Source organism: Glossina fuscipes, unplaced genomic scaffold, assembly GCF_014805625.2.
Source record: "Glossina fuscipes isolate IAEA_lab_2018 unplaced genomic scaffold, Yale_Gfus_2 0, whole genome shotgun sequence".
NCBI classification, from domain to species: domain Eukaryota; kingdom Metazoa; phylum Arthropoda; class Insecta; order Diptera; family Glossinidae; genus Glossina; species Glossina fuscipes.
Genome location: NW_023998414.1, coordinates 38203192 through 38223550, shown reverse-complemented (window position 1 = coordinate 38223550; position 20359 = coordinate 38203192). Strand labels below are relative to the sequence as shown.

General features: G+C 32.0%; 1 protein-coding gene across 1 annotated transcript; it reads right to left on the bottom strand.

Moving 5' to 3' along the window:
* Positions 1-139: 139 nt before the first annotated feature.
* On the bottom strand, positions 140-18811 carry LOC119632833 (monocarboxylate transporter 12). Its single transcript, XM_038025958.1, has 8 exons — positions 18719-18811; positions 8441-8991; positions 4804-4923; positions 3557-3660; positions 2858-3490; positions 2672-2791; positions 439-970; positions 140-358 (listed from the first exon to the last, which is right to left on the bottom strand). Exons 2-8 carry the CDS (start codon positions 8610-8612, stop codon positions 198-200), a joined length of 1842 nt encoding a protein of 613 aa, XP_037881886.1. The 5' UTR covers positions 8613-8991; positions 18719-18811; the 3' UTR covers positions 140-197.
* Between the last annotated feature and the right edge of the window lie 1548 nt (positions 18812-20359).

Below are 20359 nucleotides of genomic sequence, written 5' to 3'. Positions count from 1 at the left end.
ATACTTATATGTTTGTAATTGTTTGCCGATAACAATTTTTCTTATTTTTTTTTATTTCTTATTTTTTTTGTTTTTAATTTTTTTTATTATTAATAATGTCTTTGCTTTAGGAATATTTTAATATGCAGTTTTCATGTGAGCGTGTTGAGAGAAAAAAAAAAAAAAAAAAAATATAGAAGAAAGAAAAACATTAAAGTCTAACTTAAAGCAATTTGTTGAGCATTTTTCCGTTCGGCTTTTTTCGCTACATGCCGCTGCAGTGGCGGTATAATGAACATAACCAAACCGCTAACAGCAATCATGATACCGGCTAAAAGAAATGCAGGTGCATATGAGGTCGTGATGTCATAAAGCCAACCTAGATAAAAATATGATAAAGTAAATGATTAATTATGAACTTGAAATATATATCAATGGCTTTGAAGTTAGCAAAGTTACCGCCAATTGGTGGTCCAATAAAAGAGGCCACGCCCTGGAAAAGTAATAATAAACCGAAGGCGTTCGTTAGTTTATCAAGACCCAATAAGTCAACCAAAATAACCGAAGTCAAGCCCACGTAAGCACCAATAGTGAAACCGAATACTGCACAATAGAAGCCTAGCGTATTGAAATTGGTACATAGTGGGCATAGCGCTGTAGCTATACCGCATATTGTTAAACTGTAATTGTAAATCCATAAACGGTTAACCCAAGGCTTATCGGATATATAACCGAGTATAATTCTGCCGACTGTATTAGCTACACCAATAATCGCTATTAGATAGCTGGATTGTTCTGAATTCAAACTTAACACTTCCGCTTGTGAGACTATATAAACGTAAGGCATATTGAAACCTATGCTAGTGCAAAAATTTGATATGGCAAATATGATAAAAACAGCATCCTTTAGCAATGAGAAATTCATCATTTCCGCTAGGGTATCACGGGTCTCTTTAGAACAGCTAAAGCAACCGCAACATTTTTCCAATTCCTAGAAAAGAAAACATAATAAATGAATTAACAATTTTAACGCTTTTGAAAATGTTTATAAAAGGACAAAAAAAAAAAAAAAAAAAAAAATAAAACGTGTTTGATACTTTAAGGAATCACCATTTTTTAAACCCAAAAAAACCCTTAACACAAACCGGTTTTTAAATTTTCTTTCACAACTCTTGTAGACGCAAGTATTTTAACTTCGATTATCAATTTCATGTTCTTGCGAAGACTTTTTCATATAAATCAGCCAACTTCGTATAATTTCCGAAGATGGTCTGTAAGGGAATACCATAATAGCTGCGACGGAAATTCAACGAAATAGATTGCTCTTTGAAAAGGTTCACACTAAGCGATATATCATTGATCCTAGATTTCGCTTGCATAAATTTAATAAATGGAGTTCCTGCGTACAATATGCCTGAATGTGACTTCCTACACAAGTCTCTGTAGATGTATAATATATTTAAAATGTTGTCCACTTTGTTATATCCCAACACTTGTGATACAAGGCAAGATATTAATGTTGTACGCGATTTATGCAGCACCCAGTAGGACTAGAGATAGACTCACCTTTCTGAATCGATTTAAGCATGTCTGTCCGTCTTGTTTGCTTGCGATATTTTGTTGAAACGGCGAACACTAATCATCGATCACTTTCCGTATGATGTCTAATTTTAATATGTCTTTCTGTGTACCGCCTTATAGTTAGGTATAGTTAAGTATTTAATGGTGCCCCGTGACCCTCTTGTTTTATGATTGATATAAATTATTAGTTGATTTAATAATAATGTTTCCTAGAAATAATTTTGGATTTTTGAATCGCATTTTCCGACAATAGTGTCCATAGTGAAAATGCTTTATCATAAGTTTTGCTTATTTTCACTCAGCAAATTTCGAGGTTAAATACGCGCCGCGTTCTGGTCAGGCGATTGCGGACAATATTCGCAAAAAAAAAAAAAATAAAATTATTTAACATATCGTCTTATGACTTGGCTGCATCGATTGGTGCGCTCGCAAAAGCGTTTTGCATCTCACATAACATGGCGTGCGTTCATATACTAAGATGTACAGTGTTAACTATACGTAGTAAGAATTACGTAATTTATGGTTTACGACGCCGAGGATTTCAAAGCGGGTCTATCCGCGTATATGTCGCATGTCTTAACCCTTACACCGTATAGTAGCCAATTATTGTTCAAAAAACTCTCTTGCAGTTTGTAAAGCGAAAGAAGAGGAAAAGCGACCAAAGCTGGTACGGCTTAGTAGACAGACAGCTTTAAATCAATTCGGAAAAGGATTCTTAATCGATTGGTATAATAGAAGATATGTCCATGCGTAGACCTTCCCACTGCTACATACAAGTTTAATATAACCATAACACAACCGGTGCAGGGTACAAAAGTAGGAGAAATGGGTATTTAGAAAGATTTACATGATGTTTACGGTGAAGATGTTTTATCAAAATGATTTGCTCCGCTTCACTCTTTGGTTTCATTATTTACTGTCAGCAACAACTGCACCTAAGGCGAGTAATTAAAGTCTTGTTTTTTCCACCACCCACCTCTCTGTAGTTCGATCAGAAAAATACCAAAAAGCCATGTACCACAAATTTTGTTTGTTTGCTTGCGAGCCAAAAATTAGCATAACCTTCTTTCGATTGTGATGGTAATTAAGTTTGAAAAAATGTATAGATTACCTGTTCCTGATTTACACTGAGGGTAGAATGCTTAACAGAACCGTAACGGTTGATGGCACTCGCCGAGCCAGAAAGATCTGTACGTGAACGTGCATATTCCGGTATGCTATGAAGAGAACCCTAAAAAGGAAGGAATCGACTTGCTGTTTATTTAGGTTGCTTTTAAAAATCATACCTTGTTTTTACCTGATATAATATATCTGGACGATACATGGTACCGCTACCAGATCTTTCCTTATGGGCCAAATGAGTTTGACTTAGCGATGCTTTTATTATATTATCGTTACTGCAACTTTTAGAGACTGCGGAAAGTTCCGATTTACCGTTGACTACACCGTTCTCGCTAGTTTTGAATGTATAATCTACACTATTCGAACGACCGGGAATAGAGTTAATTGTGCTTACGCCATTGGCGGTATCTGTTTGCATCGTTTGTTTACACTGCTCAGCTTTCTGTAGATTCGGCTTCAAAGGCTCTAACTCGGCAGGTGTGGCATTGTTATCGATTAATGCTTTTTTCTTAATCTTTGCCTCTTTGGGTAGCTCTAAAGGTCTGAACATGGCGCCGAATATTATACAATTTAGAACGATACCGCCAATAATTAACAATGCCCCTCTCCAACCAAAACTGCCGATCAAATGTTCGGTTAAAGGCGCAAAAACAAATGTACCGAAACCAGAACCGCACACTGCAATACCAGTGGCCAAAGAACGTCGGGCCTCAAACCATACGCTGACGCTGACTATGGCCGGTAGATAAATTAAACCGAAGCCTAAGCCGGTACCAAAACCAATTGTAATGATAAGTGTAAGAACATTCTGAAAATGTATATATATATATGAAAATTGTTGTCTATTAAACAAAATAGAATCGAAAGTAAATACCTCAGCAAACATACTGATAACAATACAAAACGAGGCCAGAATTGACCCAGCGATTGTAACTGCCCGGCAACCATAACGATTGACAAATGATGATGAGATTGGTCCTAGTTGTACGTCAAAATTAAATTGAAAAAAATAAATAAATAAAAAACAATCGCAAATATTTGTAAATATTTTCATTTTATTATGTAATGCTAGTAAATGTAAATGCAGTAACGTAATTAATTAAATCAAATACCGTGAAATTTAAAAGTTCTAGACGAAATACCACATCCCTTCAGATATATAAAATAATTTGTCAAAGTACTTGTAATGTCAAAACAAAAAAAAAAAAAAAGGAACTGATAGTTTCGCTTTTCATTGGCATTACAGCACGGCGTTTATGTCAATTTAAGGGCATAGCTTACCTTATAATATACATACAATATATGCTACTGTGATCAAGAATAAATAAAGTGAATTTGTCACGACTTTCAGCGCGTTCATTAAATTCAAATTACATGCTTCATTAATAGTTTGGCCCGACGGAAGAAATTCATAGCAGACAATACCATGTTAATCGACGAAAGCTGTTGACATCACTTTGATTTTTGAGGGGGAGCCGTGAAGGTTTTTTCAGTCATGACATTCGCTCGATTGTTTGGTCTTATGCCTAACTTCAAATCCCATACGTCATGGCGTCCAGATAGGCTGGTAGAAGCATTGCTCGACAGACACAGTAAATGTCGTTAAACTTCTTTTTCTATGTTTGCAAAAGCTCATGTAACTCGATAGCAGTCGAATATATTGTCAAAGACAATAGTACCAATACATAAACAAAATATGCTACCACAGTACCAAAGAAGTTCACCCTATTTTTTTGGTCACAGCACCATACAAAATGAATAATTTTTTTTTTTTTTTGTTTTTTATTTAAATATTTAACCAGTAAGTTACACGTATGGACATAGTGCTGATTAGGAAGAGCCTTAGGCAGAGGCGGACTAAAGAAGAAGGTAAAAGCTATGGAAGTGAAAGCATCAGGAAAGATTGGTCTGAAGGCAATGAAGTTCTTCCGAGTATCATTGACTTGAGAAGGCTCAGGAAAAAATTTATTGATATTTGAAAAATGATTTAAAGTTTCTCGTCTCGTCTCGTCTCGTCTCGTCTTTTGTTTTTTTTTTTTTGCTTTAATATCTAAGAAGAATCTATCGATTATTATTGTATCGATTATCTATTCAAGAAGTCTCTCAATTTATTGCACTTACCTGAGGCAAATGTTACTCCTACCATTATGGATACAATCCAGGCTGTATAGCCTTTACCTTCATTAAAATAATTAAGGAATTCATTGTAAAATAAACCAAAGGAATATGTCATGCCATCGGCTAAAAGAACAGAAAAAAAAAAAAAAAAAAAAATGAAAAAATAATTTATAATAAAAGCTTTGGAAGTTTAAAAATAAGAAAGTATTATTATTTGTTAATAAAAACGAAGCCGTATATCAAAATTGTATTAAAAACATTTAGACGTTGTTAATAACTTAGGCCGATGTTTTAATTGTAATGAAATTTATGACAAAAATTACTTTCATAAGCGATAACACTACTTACTTAACTTGGCGGTGTTGAGATCTTTGAAATTACGTTTTTAAAAATAAGAGTCTGCACTAATCTAGAATTACAATTTGCGTTCAACTATTACCGGTACTATAACGCTTCATTTTGATCATAAACATTGCGTAATAAATCATTGACTTTGACTGCATTGATTATATTGATTGTTCAATTCGGACCGACACTAACGTAGCATGGCAATGATTAAAATCATCACATGTTAAGTTAGTTACAATTAATTTAAATTCCTCTTTGGTGTCTCCATTACTTTACTGTAATGTGCTCATAAGTGTTACAAAATGAAACCACGTGTTTTCTTAAGTACTTTAATACTGAATTAAAATATTTTGCTGAACATCACATTTAATCTAAATAAACAATCATTGATAACGAAATTCACAAGTAGTAACAAAGAAAATAAAAAAAAAAAATTAATTAAATAAATAAATGAAAAATAATGTAATTGGTCACGTCTTACCGGACGCGATACACTCTACCATATTAACGAATAAAGATTAGGTCATCGTTTACGTATTGAGAGTAGAAGTTACTTCGATTCTTTTTCTAAGGAAAAAAAGAGCCAGAAAAGGGAGAGAGAGAGAGAGAGAGTGAGAGAGAGAAACTGAGAGAGGCGGTGAGAAAGAGAAAGTAAGAGAAAGTGTGTGTGTGTGTGTGTGTGTGTGTGAGGGAGAGCGAGCGAGAGAGAGAGAGAGAGAGAGAGAGAGAGAGAGAGAGAGAGACGGAAAGACTGAAAGAGAGAAACTGAGACAGAATGTGTATTAGTGCCACTGTTGAGTACCGAACGAAACGGCGAGCTCTTCATTGCTGGATACTATCTTCCAGTACATAACAGTACATAACAGTACATATTATCACACACACAACGTACTTCTTGGCATTTTGAATAGGCATAGTGCCGTGTCAAAAGAAGCCGGATAGTGCTGCTAGATCGCTGTGGACGCGCTACAATATCCAAAGTTCAACTTGTCATGACACGAAGCAAACTAAACAATAACATTGCCGATGACGACGAATATTCGCGACGACCGTATTTGTGGGAGAGGATTGATCTGATGTATTATCGTTTATATCAAACCATCGAAAGATGCGATCACTAAGGAACGTTATCAGAAACAATTGATGAAATTCCGACAAAAAAATTTGTATGATATGACAAAAGTCTCGATATATTGCATTTTCAGTGTGAAAGAATCCGGCCTCATCGATCAATACTCACTGAGGAAATGTTTAGCGCTCTAGCTTGGAATGTCCTACCCATGCCACTGTGATCAGCGGATATTGTTACGCGACTTTCAATACATGAGTTATTGATTGCGCGAGAGATTCTGTGAGCCTCAAAGGGCGAGACATATTTTCGAGGTGCAGTTTGAAAATTACCTGAGATATGGGAAAAAGTAATGGCCTGCTATTCATGAATTTTGTTCTGAAACAAATGCATTATTGGCCGCAAGAAACGGTCCCAACTAAGTTACACGCATGCCTGTTAAGGTTTTAATACACTTCAATATGTTATTATATGCAGTTGTATAACCCGCTTCTAAACTGAAACTCACATTCACTTTTACAATAAAGCTAATAAAATATATTGATATTAACAATTTTACGATTAGTCTCTATATGCTGCTATAAAGTGCAGCTATGACATCCGGAATGTGTACTGGAATTGTGACTGTGACTATTTCCGAAGCCATTTCATCACTTAGTTTTATATATGATTTAAGGCTTCAAATGTGTAAAAATATTTTGTGTGAATATATATAGAACATTAACTTGAGGGACTTGAGTACCGTCTGCTTCAGAATTATATTTTGAATTGATCTAAGCTTGATTGTCGGTCTGTCCGTCCGATGTCTGAGGTTCATGTACTTTTGTGTTTAACTAACATATTGTAAATATTTTAATGAAATTTCGTATGTCGACTTGTTTCGACCTGAAGAAAGATGAAAGATGGTATGTGAAATCGTCCCAGTCGGATCATTATTTAGATCGCTTCCCATATAACGTTTTAATTGGAAAAGTCATTATACGAGTAGCTGTATTAAGCGAAGTGATTTAGGGTATTAAAAGGTAAACCATGGCCGATTGTAATAATTTTCTTAGTTACACCTTAATTAATACTACAATTCGCGTTACACTTTCTCAGCCCACTTTAATTTGTACCCATATTAAAAGGCAAAGTTAACGAAAAGTTAAACTCAGCCAACTCTGGCACTGGCATTGGCTTATCGCATTCAAATCTCCAAGTCGCCGTTTTATTTGACACATAGGCACCGAGGGGATTGTTAAGAAAGACATTATCCGCCATTATATGCAGAAAATTTGATTATCAACGACAATGTCGTGTCATTGTAAGTAAAAGCGTGATTGTGGATAGATGAAAATGATCGAAATAACGCACAAAAGGGAAACAAGTTAATTAAAAACTGATGAAATAATTAATGAAACATTATATGGAAGTGATCGACGATTTATTTGCTACTTGTAATTAATTGCATCATTCCATAATAATTGGAAATTTAAGTTTCAGGGAACATTCGCCCCCTTTTGTTTTCTCATCAGTTATCTCAGCGCTATTACAAAGCGTCATTAAGCAGCTTCCTCTCGTGCTTCGTTCTTCTGACTGTATATTTAATACATTTTTTTTTTTTTTTTTTAATGTTTACTAAAAGCAAGTTGATAAGAAAACTAATATAAACTGCATTTGTGCAGTGTAAGGCACAGTAACGCTTGCCTATATGTATTATAGTAAAAGATATGCGAAAGATTGCAAATGTGCAATTAAATATTATTACGTAGTTGTCTTCTGAGGTACTTCATGAATCGTAAATTTATTTATTGGGAATTAAAACGGATATGATAACATTTCTCTTATATAACTCTGACTTTATTAACTAACACAGGTAGGTACGTAGCTAAGATTGCATCAAATTTTCATTGACTTTTCTTTTTTAAGCATTTAACTTAGCAGTATTTCTGCTTATTAACTGATTTTGCATTTTTTTCCATCTCCAAGTCCTCAAATATTTCAAATCGTTGGTAAATGTAATTTTTTTTTTAAATTTTATTCATTTATTTATTTTCTATTTTTTTTTTCGCTTAAAACATTTCTTCTTTAAGACATTTTACTGTCGACTTGCCCTGTTGAACTTTTCGTGTTGTCTATTGTTAAATGCAAATGTGTGTACAATACGCGTAAATGAGTCACGCGACTGGGTATTAGTGATTTATTATATTAGTAATTTATTATAAGCGATTACGTAAAACTTACTGATTATATGAATCATGAATGATCCAAAAACGACCATCCATCCCCAACCACCATCCGGCGGTACAGGTTGTAAGGGATCGAGCACATTATCCTTTAAGTCTTTATCACATTTTTCTTGATTATTATTTGTGCTCGTACTGGATTTTCTTCGAGCTGGTGGTCCGTGTACCATGTTGCTGTGGACGGTATTTATGGAATGACTTTGTGTTTACTATTTTTCTTAGTTTCCTTTTTTTTTTTTCTTTCTTTTGTCCTTAATTCACCGTTATTGTATTTACTTACGGATATCATAATTTAACCCTGAAGCTACCTCAATAAATATTTGCACAAAACGGAAAAAGAAAAAATAAAATAATAGAGACAAAGCAAAAAAAAAAAAAAAAAAAAAAGAAAAGAAAAACTCGTTATATCACAAATTTCTTAACATTGACAACGGCAGTACGAGTTGTGACTGTTTTCAAATTGTTAGCATTATGTTGCGAATTCTTAAAGGCCTCTTAAACCCCACTGCAAATGTTTCTTTATTTTATTTAGTGCGCATTAAGTGAAATCTGTAAGAAATTCAAAAAGAAAAATAAGTGAGTAAATAATTGAAAATTTAAATAAATAAAATGTTTCTATTACATACGTACATCTTAATTAATATTTTTATACTCTACAACACCTTTTGTTTTTGCGAGGGGAGGTCCCCTATTCTTCGATATAACACGGTGACAGTCGGTAACAAGTGAGAAAGCAGACAAAAAGGAAAGATATACGAAGATGATAGCCGCAAGCTAGGGAGTTTGGGCCGGGGCATCGGTATATGTTATGCGTTTACCGATTCAAATCTCACTACAGCCGCGACGCAACGGAGATATTCAATCAGCGAACATGCACTTGATTGTCGTGATTTTTCTTACGCGGCTACTCATGCGGATATAAGACTATATATCAAGTGTGTGCCGAAGGACTTGGGATAGGCCAAACTTTTATACTTCGGTTTTTTTGTATTCAACCTACAGGCCGCAAATTTTGATGGTATTTTGTGGAAATTTGGTACACTGACATGTTTCGACCCAAGGATGGACGCTATTGAAAGTTGTTCGGACAGTGCCAGTCCCAGTGCAACGATTTATTATAAAAGGCCTTTACATGAGCCTTTACTGTAGCGTGATGTATGTTACTTAATAGTGATCCGCGGGCCACTATAGTGTCTTTATTCGTTATAGCATAAATTTACTTTTACGATGTATAAGAGTATATTTGTAAGGATGTAGCTAAGCGAAGAGATGGCTTTGTTGTAAATGTTAATTACATTGTATTTGAATGAGCAAATATTGACGGTATGTTATCATTAGCAGTTCATTTAAATGGGAGGCTGCGAATAACAACTTTTTAGAAAAGTTTAATATGGAAATTATTTCAATGCCTTATTAGTTCAATTGTTTCACTCGATATACGTTGTCAGAATTAATGAAAAGAAAATTAATATAAATTAACATAAACTGTCACTTTTGAACACATTGTTGTCACTTTTGAACACATTTGTAGAGTGATCAAGATCATTTCTTCTATTATCACATAGACAAGGAGGTAAGAGTAGTGGCTACCACGTCGGTGCATTCAGCTTCCTATCTGTATCCGGTTTGACTGCAACTGCTTGTAGCCATAGTGAGTGTTCAGTCGGTAAGGACAAAATACTTACCGATTGGTCACACACGCGCTAGACTTTCCTTGTTTACTTATCGCTATATGTTCACCCATTTATTTCTAACTATCGTCGTACACCACAACCGTTTGCTTTAGGGAGAAAATTTCGAAACACTTGTGTTTTATTTTTATTTGTCTTCACTCGAATTGGGATAGACCCATCTTTTATTGTACCGATCGATTCGGAAAGTCATTTTAAGCATGTCTGTCCGTCTGTCCATTTAGTTTTATTTTGTCCAACTCACAGGTCAGTATTTTTGCAATGTTTTGATAGTATTTGATGCAACGACATTTTTTAGGTCAAGGACCGACGTGAATGAGAAAATTTCGGATTGGAGTACTGTAGAGTATTTACTACAGATCATCTGCCCATAATTTTCTACTACATTAATACGTTTATATAAAAACTTTTAGAAAAACTTTTATTTACAGCTTTTGTCAATTTCTAGACTATCAATAGAGCAGAGGCAACATTTTCAGATTTCTTCAAAATCAAGTCATAAAATAAATTCAAGAAAGTGCTCAAGTGCTTCTTCGCACCGAAGCGAACACAGTCGATGGATGAAGATATGATTACTAACACAGTAACACATCAGTATACTGATCTCATGCGATCTTCGATACATATTTTTGACAAGCGCAAACCGTATGACATAAGCCAATTGCAACTAATTACAGTTCTATCCTTGTCAATGTGATATATATATATATATATATATATATATATATAATGATAAAATATTTAATTTTTCTGTTTTAAACTGTGTCTACTAATCCAGTAAAATTATTAAAGATCTTATTTACGTCAATTTGTACACGTGGTTTCATTTCAAAATTAAAATTCTATTATAATATAAAAAAGTTTAAATATTTATTAAGTTATGTGTTATCTTTTAAATATTTAACTTAAATACCACTTTATTACACGTATCCTCCTTAAGTCAAAATGAACAATGAAACTTTTACGAATGAATAAAATGAAAATAATAAAAATATTCTGACATTTTTTATTACGTTATTCTTTGCTAATTGAGGCGCTATTCAGTTAAATATTAACGTTTGTATATAATTCAACAAAAGTGCCGCGAACTTTGATTTAATTAACTGTTGTGACATTTAAAAATTTTATAATTCTTATGAAACGCTTGTAGTATGCGTGATATATTACAATTTTTTTTTTTTTTTTTTTTTTTTTTTTTTTTTTTTTGTTTCCTTCATTTGCAATAGCTTGCAACAAGACATCGGGCACATGATTAAATCATATAAAAGTTTTGAAGTCGCATTAATAATAAAATCTTTTTGATCATGTTTAAGCTCTTAAAGTTTTATTTGCTTGCTTTTCAAACTTTTTCTCCTTATTTTAGTTTCTAGGTCTTGGCTTAAATCATTTCAAAGGGGATCAAGTGAGTGCAGTTGTCGCCACGAAACGAAACCATCACTTAAGGAATGGTATCGATTGGATGCAATCAGTAAAAACTCATGATGGCCTCGGTCGGAAATCTCGCCCATGAATCGTTAGCAGTGCTGGATTAGGGTCTACATGAGTTATGCTTCCATTGTTATGAAGATACTCAAAAAATCAATCAATTTTTTTTTTGATATACGAAAGTTTTTCGTAGAGAAATCGTTTGGCGCTTAACTTTTTACTCTTTATACTGCAATACTAATTGAAAGGTTCGAGGAATGGAAATAATTTAAAAGGATAATTCTATTTAGTATGTATTTCCTCTTCACATTTTTTCTCTCTTTTACATTTTTTTTTAGAAGGATTTCACTTTTGAGGTGAATTTCCAAAAAATCCTATCTACTTATCATTTATGACGTGTTGGTGTTTGTCATTTTCGTAATTTAGTTAACTTTGCGTTCGTATCAATTAATGATGGATCTTATCTGCTGATTATTTGTGACATTAACACGATTGTTGCATGAGAAATTTGTCCTAAAATAAAACTTCTTGTTACCTATAATTGATTTAGATGAGATAATTTTGAAAAGTATCCTTGCTTTAACGATGTCCTGGCCTTATTATAATAAAAATATGCGCAATAATCTTTTACCACTTTAGCTACCTATGAGCTCACCCTACTCTCTTCCTTCACACTTTTACGCAATTACTCAATCTAAAATTTATTCTACTCATATATATATATACAGTTTAATCAAAATCGACATCTAATGCTAGTAATTTCACCCTAAAGAAGATACAAAAAATTGTTCTCAGATCGTTTATATAATTGCGCTCTCGATCATATAAAAAGGTTAATTTCAATTGAGTTGTAAAGGCTCTCTTAAGCCTGTCATATGTTTAATTGATTATCATTTCAGTAGTTAAATATTTTGGACATTCAGCTCGCTATGCGATAATTGTTCACTTTAATGCGAAGAAAATCTTAATCGCTATTAGTGATGCAAAATGACGCAAAATACGCAAAATATTAACATCAAGATCAAGAGTAATGTGCGTTAGTCGCGACGTGAAACTTTTGCTCCGTACTTGATAGAATTGGATGTGTTTATCGTAGCGAGAGAAGTTGTTAACAACCACAAGTGTGTGCAATTGAGTTAACGTTTAAAGATAGCATAGCCAGAAGAAAATCCGCTCAGTAAATTTTGGAAGCAATGAAATTGGATAACCTATCCTTCTGATCTAGTCGCTGCTCTTTCTTACATTTAACACTTGTTTCTATTGATGACTTATTCCTTATCTCGCCAGCGCTTCTATTCTTATGATGCTAGTTAGCACAAGTTTCTTCTTTTTCACTTTATATTTATATAAAATTTTTCGAATAAAAAACTAAATGCGTTGATAATCAATACCTGCCAGTCGGTAAAATAATAGAACGAGAATATTACCGTAATCGCAGACGAGACCAGTGTTAAGGTATTGGATGCATTGCAAAATAGATGCTATTGCATCGACTCCCACTAACTATAGTCAACAGAGATGATTAGGATAAATTAGTATAAAAGTTCCATTCAGAACTACATTTAGAATTTGAGAAAAAAAAAACACTGTTTCTACACTGAGTCTTACCTACGTAATACATTCTCTTTATATTTCAAATACAAAATTTAAACAGTGTTTCCGTATCTCTAAAAAGTCAATGCAGAAGAACACGTACTTGCGTTCATACAACATACAGTGAGCCGCTTTGAAGATTCTTTTAAGCGGTTTATAAAAATATCCAAATTTTTGTCATTGACCTGAGCAAGCGCAATAAAGTAACCTAAGCAATCCGGTATGGAAGTTAATGAAAGGAATAAGTGTTTACCTAATACGTGAATGTTCAAAACATTGCTGCGACATACTAAGAAACCATATCGAGGGCTAGAAGCCTTAGTCTTAGTTTAAGAGACCTTGATTGGAAGAAAAAATTCGATTTGTAAAAGAAAGAACGATCTTCTGTTAGAGAAATGCATCGGCTCATGATCGTCTCTTTATAATAAATAGAATGAAGAAATGTAAATATGGAACATTGGAATATGCTACACAGCTCTTCCTGACTTTCATTTACCCCGTAGAAGGGTATTTCAATATCCTTGCAGAAAATCGCTTTATTGTTTCAATAAATGAATTTGTGAATCAGTTGCGAAGCTGCAGTTAGGGAAACCTGTACTAAATAAAAAATCATTTCATCATCACATTGTTTTATCTGCAGACCGAAAACATATTGACTGGCTTAGTATGCGAGCTTAAGACAATGAAGGAACTACAGTGGTATAAGAAAAAAAACCCCGTTGCTCTACAGTTATTGCGAAATGATCGTAAAATTAATTCAATCCGAACCGATTCGCAATAGTGTTCGTGTTTGTGTCAAAGCACAACAATGTACGAAATTTCATCGAAATATTTCAAAAATTGTAATTTGTAAACTAACAACACTAAATGAACAGATAGACGGTCCAATAAATTCAATTCCATTCCGACAGTGAAACGCTGAATCGAGTGGTATTGACGTGTCTCTCTCAATCTTCTTGGTGTGGGATGGATATAAGAACTAAATGAAAATTATCGTATTATATAATTATTATGTTATTTTATTTATTTATTTATTATTCATTTTTTTTGTTTTTTTTTTTTTTCATACATATAAAGATCGCCTATAAATGTTTATGTATGTAATTCTTAATGCGTTTGTCTCTCAATATCTTGCGGGCATGGAATGGACAACATGGTCGCATATGTTTGCATTTTTAAGCGCATTCTTCTACATATTTAAATTTGTTTTTCTACTTATCTGTTAATTTTTAAAATTTTAAATTTATTGTTACTTTAATGCTTTTGTCCTTAACATTGCCGCAATAAATTCAAGTTTAGACTCTTGTCTACTTGTTTATTCGTTTACGTATATTTCGGATGCATTATCATAAATTTTTTATGCTCTTTGATGTGCGACCTGTATAACTAACATTGCGAATAAAATATTTATTGGCCAGCGCTAGCGGTATTTACCTAACTACTATTCGCTCGTTTCATTTTTTTTTTTTTGTTGTGATCAAATTTGCAAAAAAAACTTTTATAAAATATCATTTTCATCGTGTATGCGTGTGTTTGTGCGTGTATGTGTGTTTTAATGATATTTTAATCTCCAAAATTTATGAATTAATTTATATGGCCAAGTATCTAGGATGGGTATAAAAAATTCGTTTTAAGTTAAATTATAAGCGTCTTTTTGCTTAAAAGTCAGTTCAGATAACCTTACTTATATGTATGTATATATATATATATATATATATATAGAGTAACATTTAAATAGAGAAAGAAAAGAAAGAATGTCCAGCATATTATCGGTCCATAAAACATAGAGATATTTATTAATTTTCTCAAAGTTTACACACACACACACACACACACAAATGCACATTTACTTTAATACTTCATTATGGATATATGGTTGTAGGGACAGTATGCTAGGCTTATATGTCTAAAATGAAGATAACAAACAGTAAATGAAAACAAGATAATTTTGTAATTATTTATTATAAATTCTAATCTTGATATATATATATATATATATATATATATATATATATATATATTTTTTTTTTTGCTTTGTGTTAATATACTAAATAGCAACAGAATTAGATTCTTAGATATTTTATATTGTTTATTAAAATGTGCAATTATTTATATAAAGAAAATTGCGCCAGATTTCCTTAAGAACAATTATACCATAGGAAATGATTTGCAATTATTTTTCTTCTATTAAAATTTTAATAATTATTATATTATTACCAACCTTGAGAATGGAATTCAGATAAAGCAGTGAATACGGAAAAGCAACGATTATTGTACATTCATCTTTATTTTATCCTTGGCTGGTTTAGTTTCTATCTATCTCTTAACTGGAAAACTAAGTTCTATTTAAATTATTTTAAAAAAAGTCTCAACAAAATTTCTAAATTTCTCATATAGACAGAGAGGGAATCATGAAAAAAAATTCAATTTCAATCAAAAAGGAAGTAATAAAGTTATATTCACTTTGAGATGAATACTGAATGCTCTCAGCATCTGAATGAATTTTGACACATTTTCTATATATTCATTAACAACAGTTGAGGAACACTGAGTTCATTCTTTCGTTTGCAACGGCGAGATATGTATTATGCAGATAGCATAAATATATATTCATAAACGTGGAATTTTGAGTCGATTTACTCTTCTCGTTTGCCCATTTGTCAGCCCTTTCGTCCATTCTATCAGCCATTCTTGCCGTCCATCATCTATTGCTGAAGCCCTTATTATCGCTGAGATAACTGAGATAAAAAGCTGAAAGTTCTTAATTGATGGCCGCAGACCATCATAATATCCAAAATTATGTTCATAATATCCAAAAATTATACGAAATAATGATTACAGCGAACCAATCGAATATAGCCCTGGATTCGTATTGCAGGTCATACATTAAGGCATTAACGGAAAGGAAAAATTTTTTCAAAATTGAAACCTTTTTCTTTTTTTCAATGAAATTTTCGAAAAACGATACGGAGCAAGGGATAATGAAGGATCAAATCAGAAAATTATACATGGCTGTGTCCCGATCTTTTGTATCCACAGTTTTTTTCTTAAAAGAACTACAAAAAAAAAAAAAAGAAAACAAAAAACGAAATTTCCATGCTCTAATAACATGGCGTGGGCGTGGCTGACTTTTTCATTTTTGTACACACACACCAATATACGTGAAAATTTTTAACGCCTTTGACAATTTTTTCTTTACAGATCTAGTCCGTCTTCGAGAACAACCACTGTGCGAGAGCCTCCAATGTTTATAACAAATGTGAGGCTGACACTTTCATTGTTGCAAGGCAGAGAGCATTTGTCATACATTGTATAGACATTGTATAGACAGGCGTATAAAATTTATGGGCTATGTAGGGCTTCATCCCTCTGAATAGGGTTTCGACAAAATGATTATACTTTCAAGAACTTGTTTTCCGACTATTGCCACGCATTCTTTGTGGTTATAAAACAATTTCACTTTTTTATATATAGTTTAGGAGTTGCATTTTCATATATAAGAACTCGCATGTTTTCTTGCCTTTTTATATCCTACGAAAATTGTGATACAGAGTATATTAAATTTGTGCAGATGTATGTCACACGCACCAAGGTCTGAGGATATCTCATTTTTTCATTTTTTCTTTTACCAGAATTCTTCAGAATTATTTTCGAATCGATTTGTTTGTCTGTCTGCCTGACTGTTCACCTGCGTGAACGTTTGTCTTTCTTAACGTCGATTTGCCTAAGCATTCGTCTGTTTGACTGTCCGTTTGTTTAAATGTGTATCTGCCTGCCTCTTCGTCTGCTTAAATAGTGTCACGCTGTCCCTGAACTTTTGTTCGACCTCTCTACTTGTGTTTTCATGCGCAGCCTATTGATCGCAACTTCACAGATATTTTTTGGGAATTTTGGTTCTCTGGCGGAGGCCAAGGATGAAGCAAGCACAAAATGGATTTCATCGAATAATTTTCAATATTTCTCGACAAAAATCGATGAATAGAATAGAAACTCTAAATTGTTGAGAAAAATTTCGATAGACTGGATCGATCTTTTGAAGTCCCTTAAATCTCTTAGTAAAAATTTCGTGAATGTTAAAGATACGATACAAAGCGAATGCAGAAAGTGATGCAAATATTACTGAATGTAACAAGCGGAATGAGAAATCTAACATACTCGCAATTGTTCAGTGATGGAAGTAAGCGAGATTATTAAGTTGTCGTAAACGCAATAGAATTATGTCTTCTTCTCTAAATTTTGTCGCTTGGTTTTGCTGTCTACTTTGGTTTTTTAAGATTAAGAATTTTTTTTTTGTTGCTAAATTTTTATGTAAAATGAATAAAAATAAATTTTTAGATGTTTTACTATCCTGTCAATCAACTATTGATACCAACGTGTTTCGTTGATTATAATAAAATATCGATTGTTCATCGATTGTTTTGAAGACATTGAAGACTATATAGAAAGTGTAGGCAAGCATCTCTCCTCTTTGAGGATCGAAAGTGTGAAACATGAAATTCCTTCTTTAAGTGAAGGAAATTCAAGTATTGCCTAACGAATTGTGTTACATGTAGTTCTATACGGTGTTTAAATAAAAATCTCACATGTGATTATTATTATATTTTTTTATTTATTTATTTATTTTTTTGCATTAATAACCGCGCGTACATACATCATTTTATGAAAATGGGTGGATTTAACTGTAACTACTGTTAACTTGTTAATAAATGTATATTTACGCAAATATATATTCTTTAGTATATTAATATACACAACTAGGACAGCGCGTCACACTATTAATAAATATCATCAAGTCATCCCGTTAGTAACAAATAATAAAAATATACTTCGGAAACTTCACATAAGGACTAACGATTCGTTAATAGTGCGAGAAAAGTGAAATAAAAAAGAATTATAAGGTGACGTAGATTTGATCAGAAATACGTCTGAATTTTTAAATTATTTATGTTTTGGTAAAATTTTGAAAATGATCACAAATGAACATGGATTGCAGGCCAGCAAATCGAGCAATTGATTAGCTGGTATTTTTCGGCATTTATACGCTACTGATTCGACCGATTCGTTATTATTATTCCTTTTGCCAATTTATGCTTATATACTTTGGAATCCCGGTGCCCTAGACCCTTCAATAATTATTGTATGCATGATGGCAGTGGTTTAAGATTCGCCTTAAGGCAATGTTTTGTTTGGCAATTTTTGTTTGCTTAAATCTACATGTGTGCATGTTTGTTTGTGTGTGTGTGTGTGTACCGTGCGTTTTTGCCTTTGTTTTGCTATATCTAGGCGGCATATTACGTAGTATTGGCACGAGTTCATTGACAATATGTGTTTGTTTTCGATTAGATTTAAAAAAAGAGTACATTTTTTTATATCACTTAAAGACTCGAGAAATTTGAAGATGTTTGTGTTTAACATTGTTTCTTTTACATTATTGATTTAGTTACTATCTTTTCTTATTAATTCAAAAAATATTTGTCAATTAAAAAACGATTCTTTATTAAAATAAGTTTGTATTTTTTTTTGTTTTGTTATTTTTTTTTTTTTTTTTTTTTTTTGATGAAAATTACCTTTGTTTTTGTTTTACTTTCCGAATGGTTGAAAACTTCTTATTGATTTAACACTATGGTGCGCTATTTATCTGAAATATTTTTGAAAATATTTTGTTTATGTTTTGTTAATTTTGTTGTAATTTAAGAGAAACAATATATTTTAAACACATACATATATATTATATATATATATATAATATATATATATATATATATATTATATATATAAAAAAGTGCGAAAATTTTTTTAATATATATTTATTTATTTATTTATTTTTATGTTTTTTTATAAGTCTTGATTAATATAAAAATCATTCACGTCAACTTCGAGCATTATTTTGTTCAAGGTGTAAATATTGGGGAGGAATAAAAGTAAATTCCACTTGTAATCATACTTTTTTTCTTTTTAGTTTATTTATTTATTTTTTTTTTTTTTTTGTAGTCTATTAACACATTTTTTTTTCTTTTTATTGGTAAACAGTAACTATGTGAATTCTCATAGAGTTATTTATTCATTCATTTATTTATTTCAATAATTTTTTTCTTTTTTTTGTTATTTAAATATTTGTTGTTTTTTTTTTTTTTTTTTTTTTTTTTTTTTTTTTGTATATTTTGCAAATGCATAAAAATCTATTTTAATATTCTTTTGTTTTCCAGCAATATAACACAGAATATTTAATACGAAATATTGTAACCAATTGGCTGTTGATTTTCATACGTTACGTTTGCTTGGGAGTAATGCGTGCAGTATCATTAAGCGCCGATTAAGCACTGAATACGGCATGATTTTTTTAGTTATTATTCTAGAGTAAAAATAAAAATTTAATATTCTTTTCTTCACACTATGTTAAATGGCATTATTTTGTTAGTAAATGTTGTTGCTTTTTATTATTTTAATACAATAATAATTTGTTATCATTGATAATTATTTATTTATTTATTGTTTTCTTTTTTTTTTGTTTTTTTTTTTTCTGTTTTTTTCTAATTTATAAATGTAAAGTACGAGAATGAGAGATCGATGTCTCTTCGTCGTGTTATTATTATTGTTATTATATTGAAAAAGAACTCATTTTCAGTAAATAATTTTTTTTAGTTCTCTTCGAACCGATAACACACATACATGTACACATAAATATATGCCTATGCAGACAATATACTCATTTTCAATTTTAATATTTGCTATTTACTTACTATCTCTCTCTCGCGCTCTCTCTCTCTCTCTCTCTCTCTCTCTCTCTTTCTCTTTCGATTCGATCTCTCATTCTTATCAGTTCAGTTGATTCGTTTCAAAGAAAATGCTATAAATGCTTGTATTCGTGTGAGTCAAAAAAATGCATTATTTTTTTTTTTTTTTTTACTTATATCTTGAAAAGTATAGACATACAATGCTAATATCCATTTAATTGCCTATGTGAGCATGAATATTTAAATTGTCCCCGTTCTCGGAAACATTTACTATAAAGTTCAACGGAACAGTTACTTCAAGGCAAGAATGAAAGGCAAATTTTTTTTTTATTTTTTTTATTTTTTGCGTTGTTTTTATCATCTAGCTGCTAGGACACTGATAGATGAGTTAACAACAGAGAAGAGTGGCTTCAAACGACTGATAGCCAAAGACTTTGCCTTTGTATATATACCTTTTCATAACGTATTTATAAA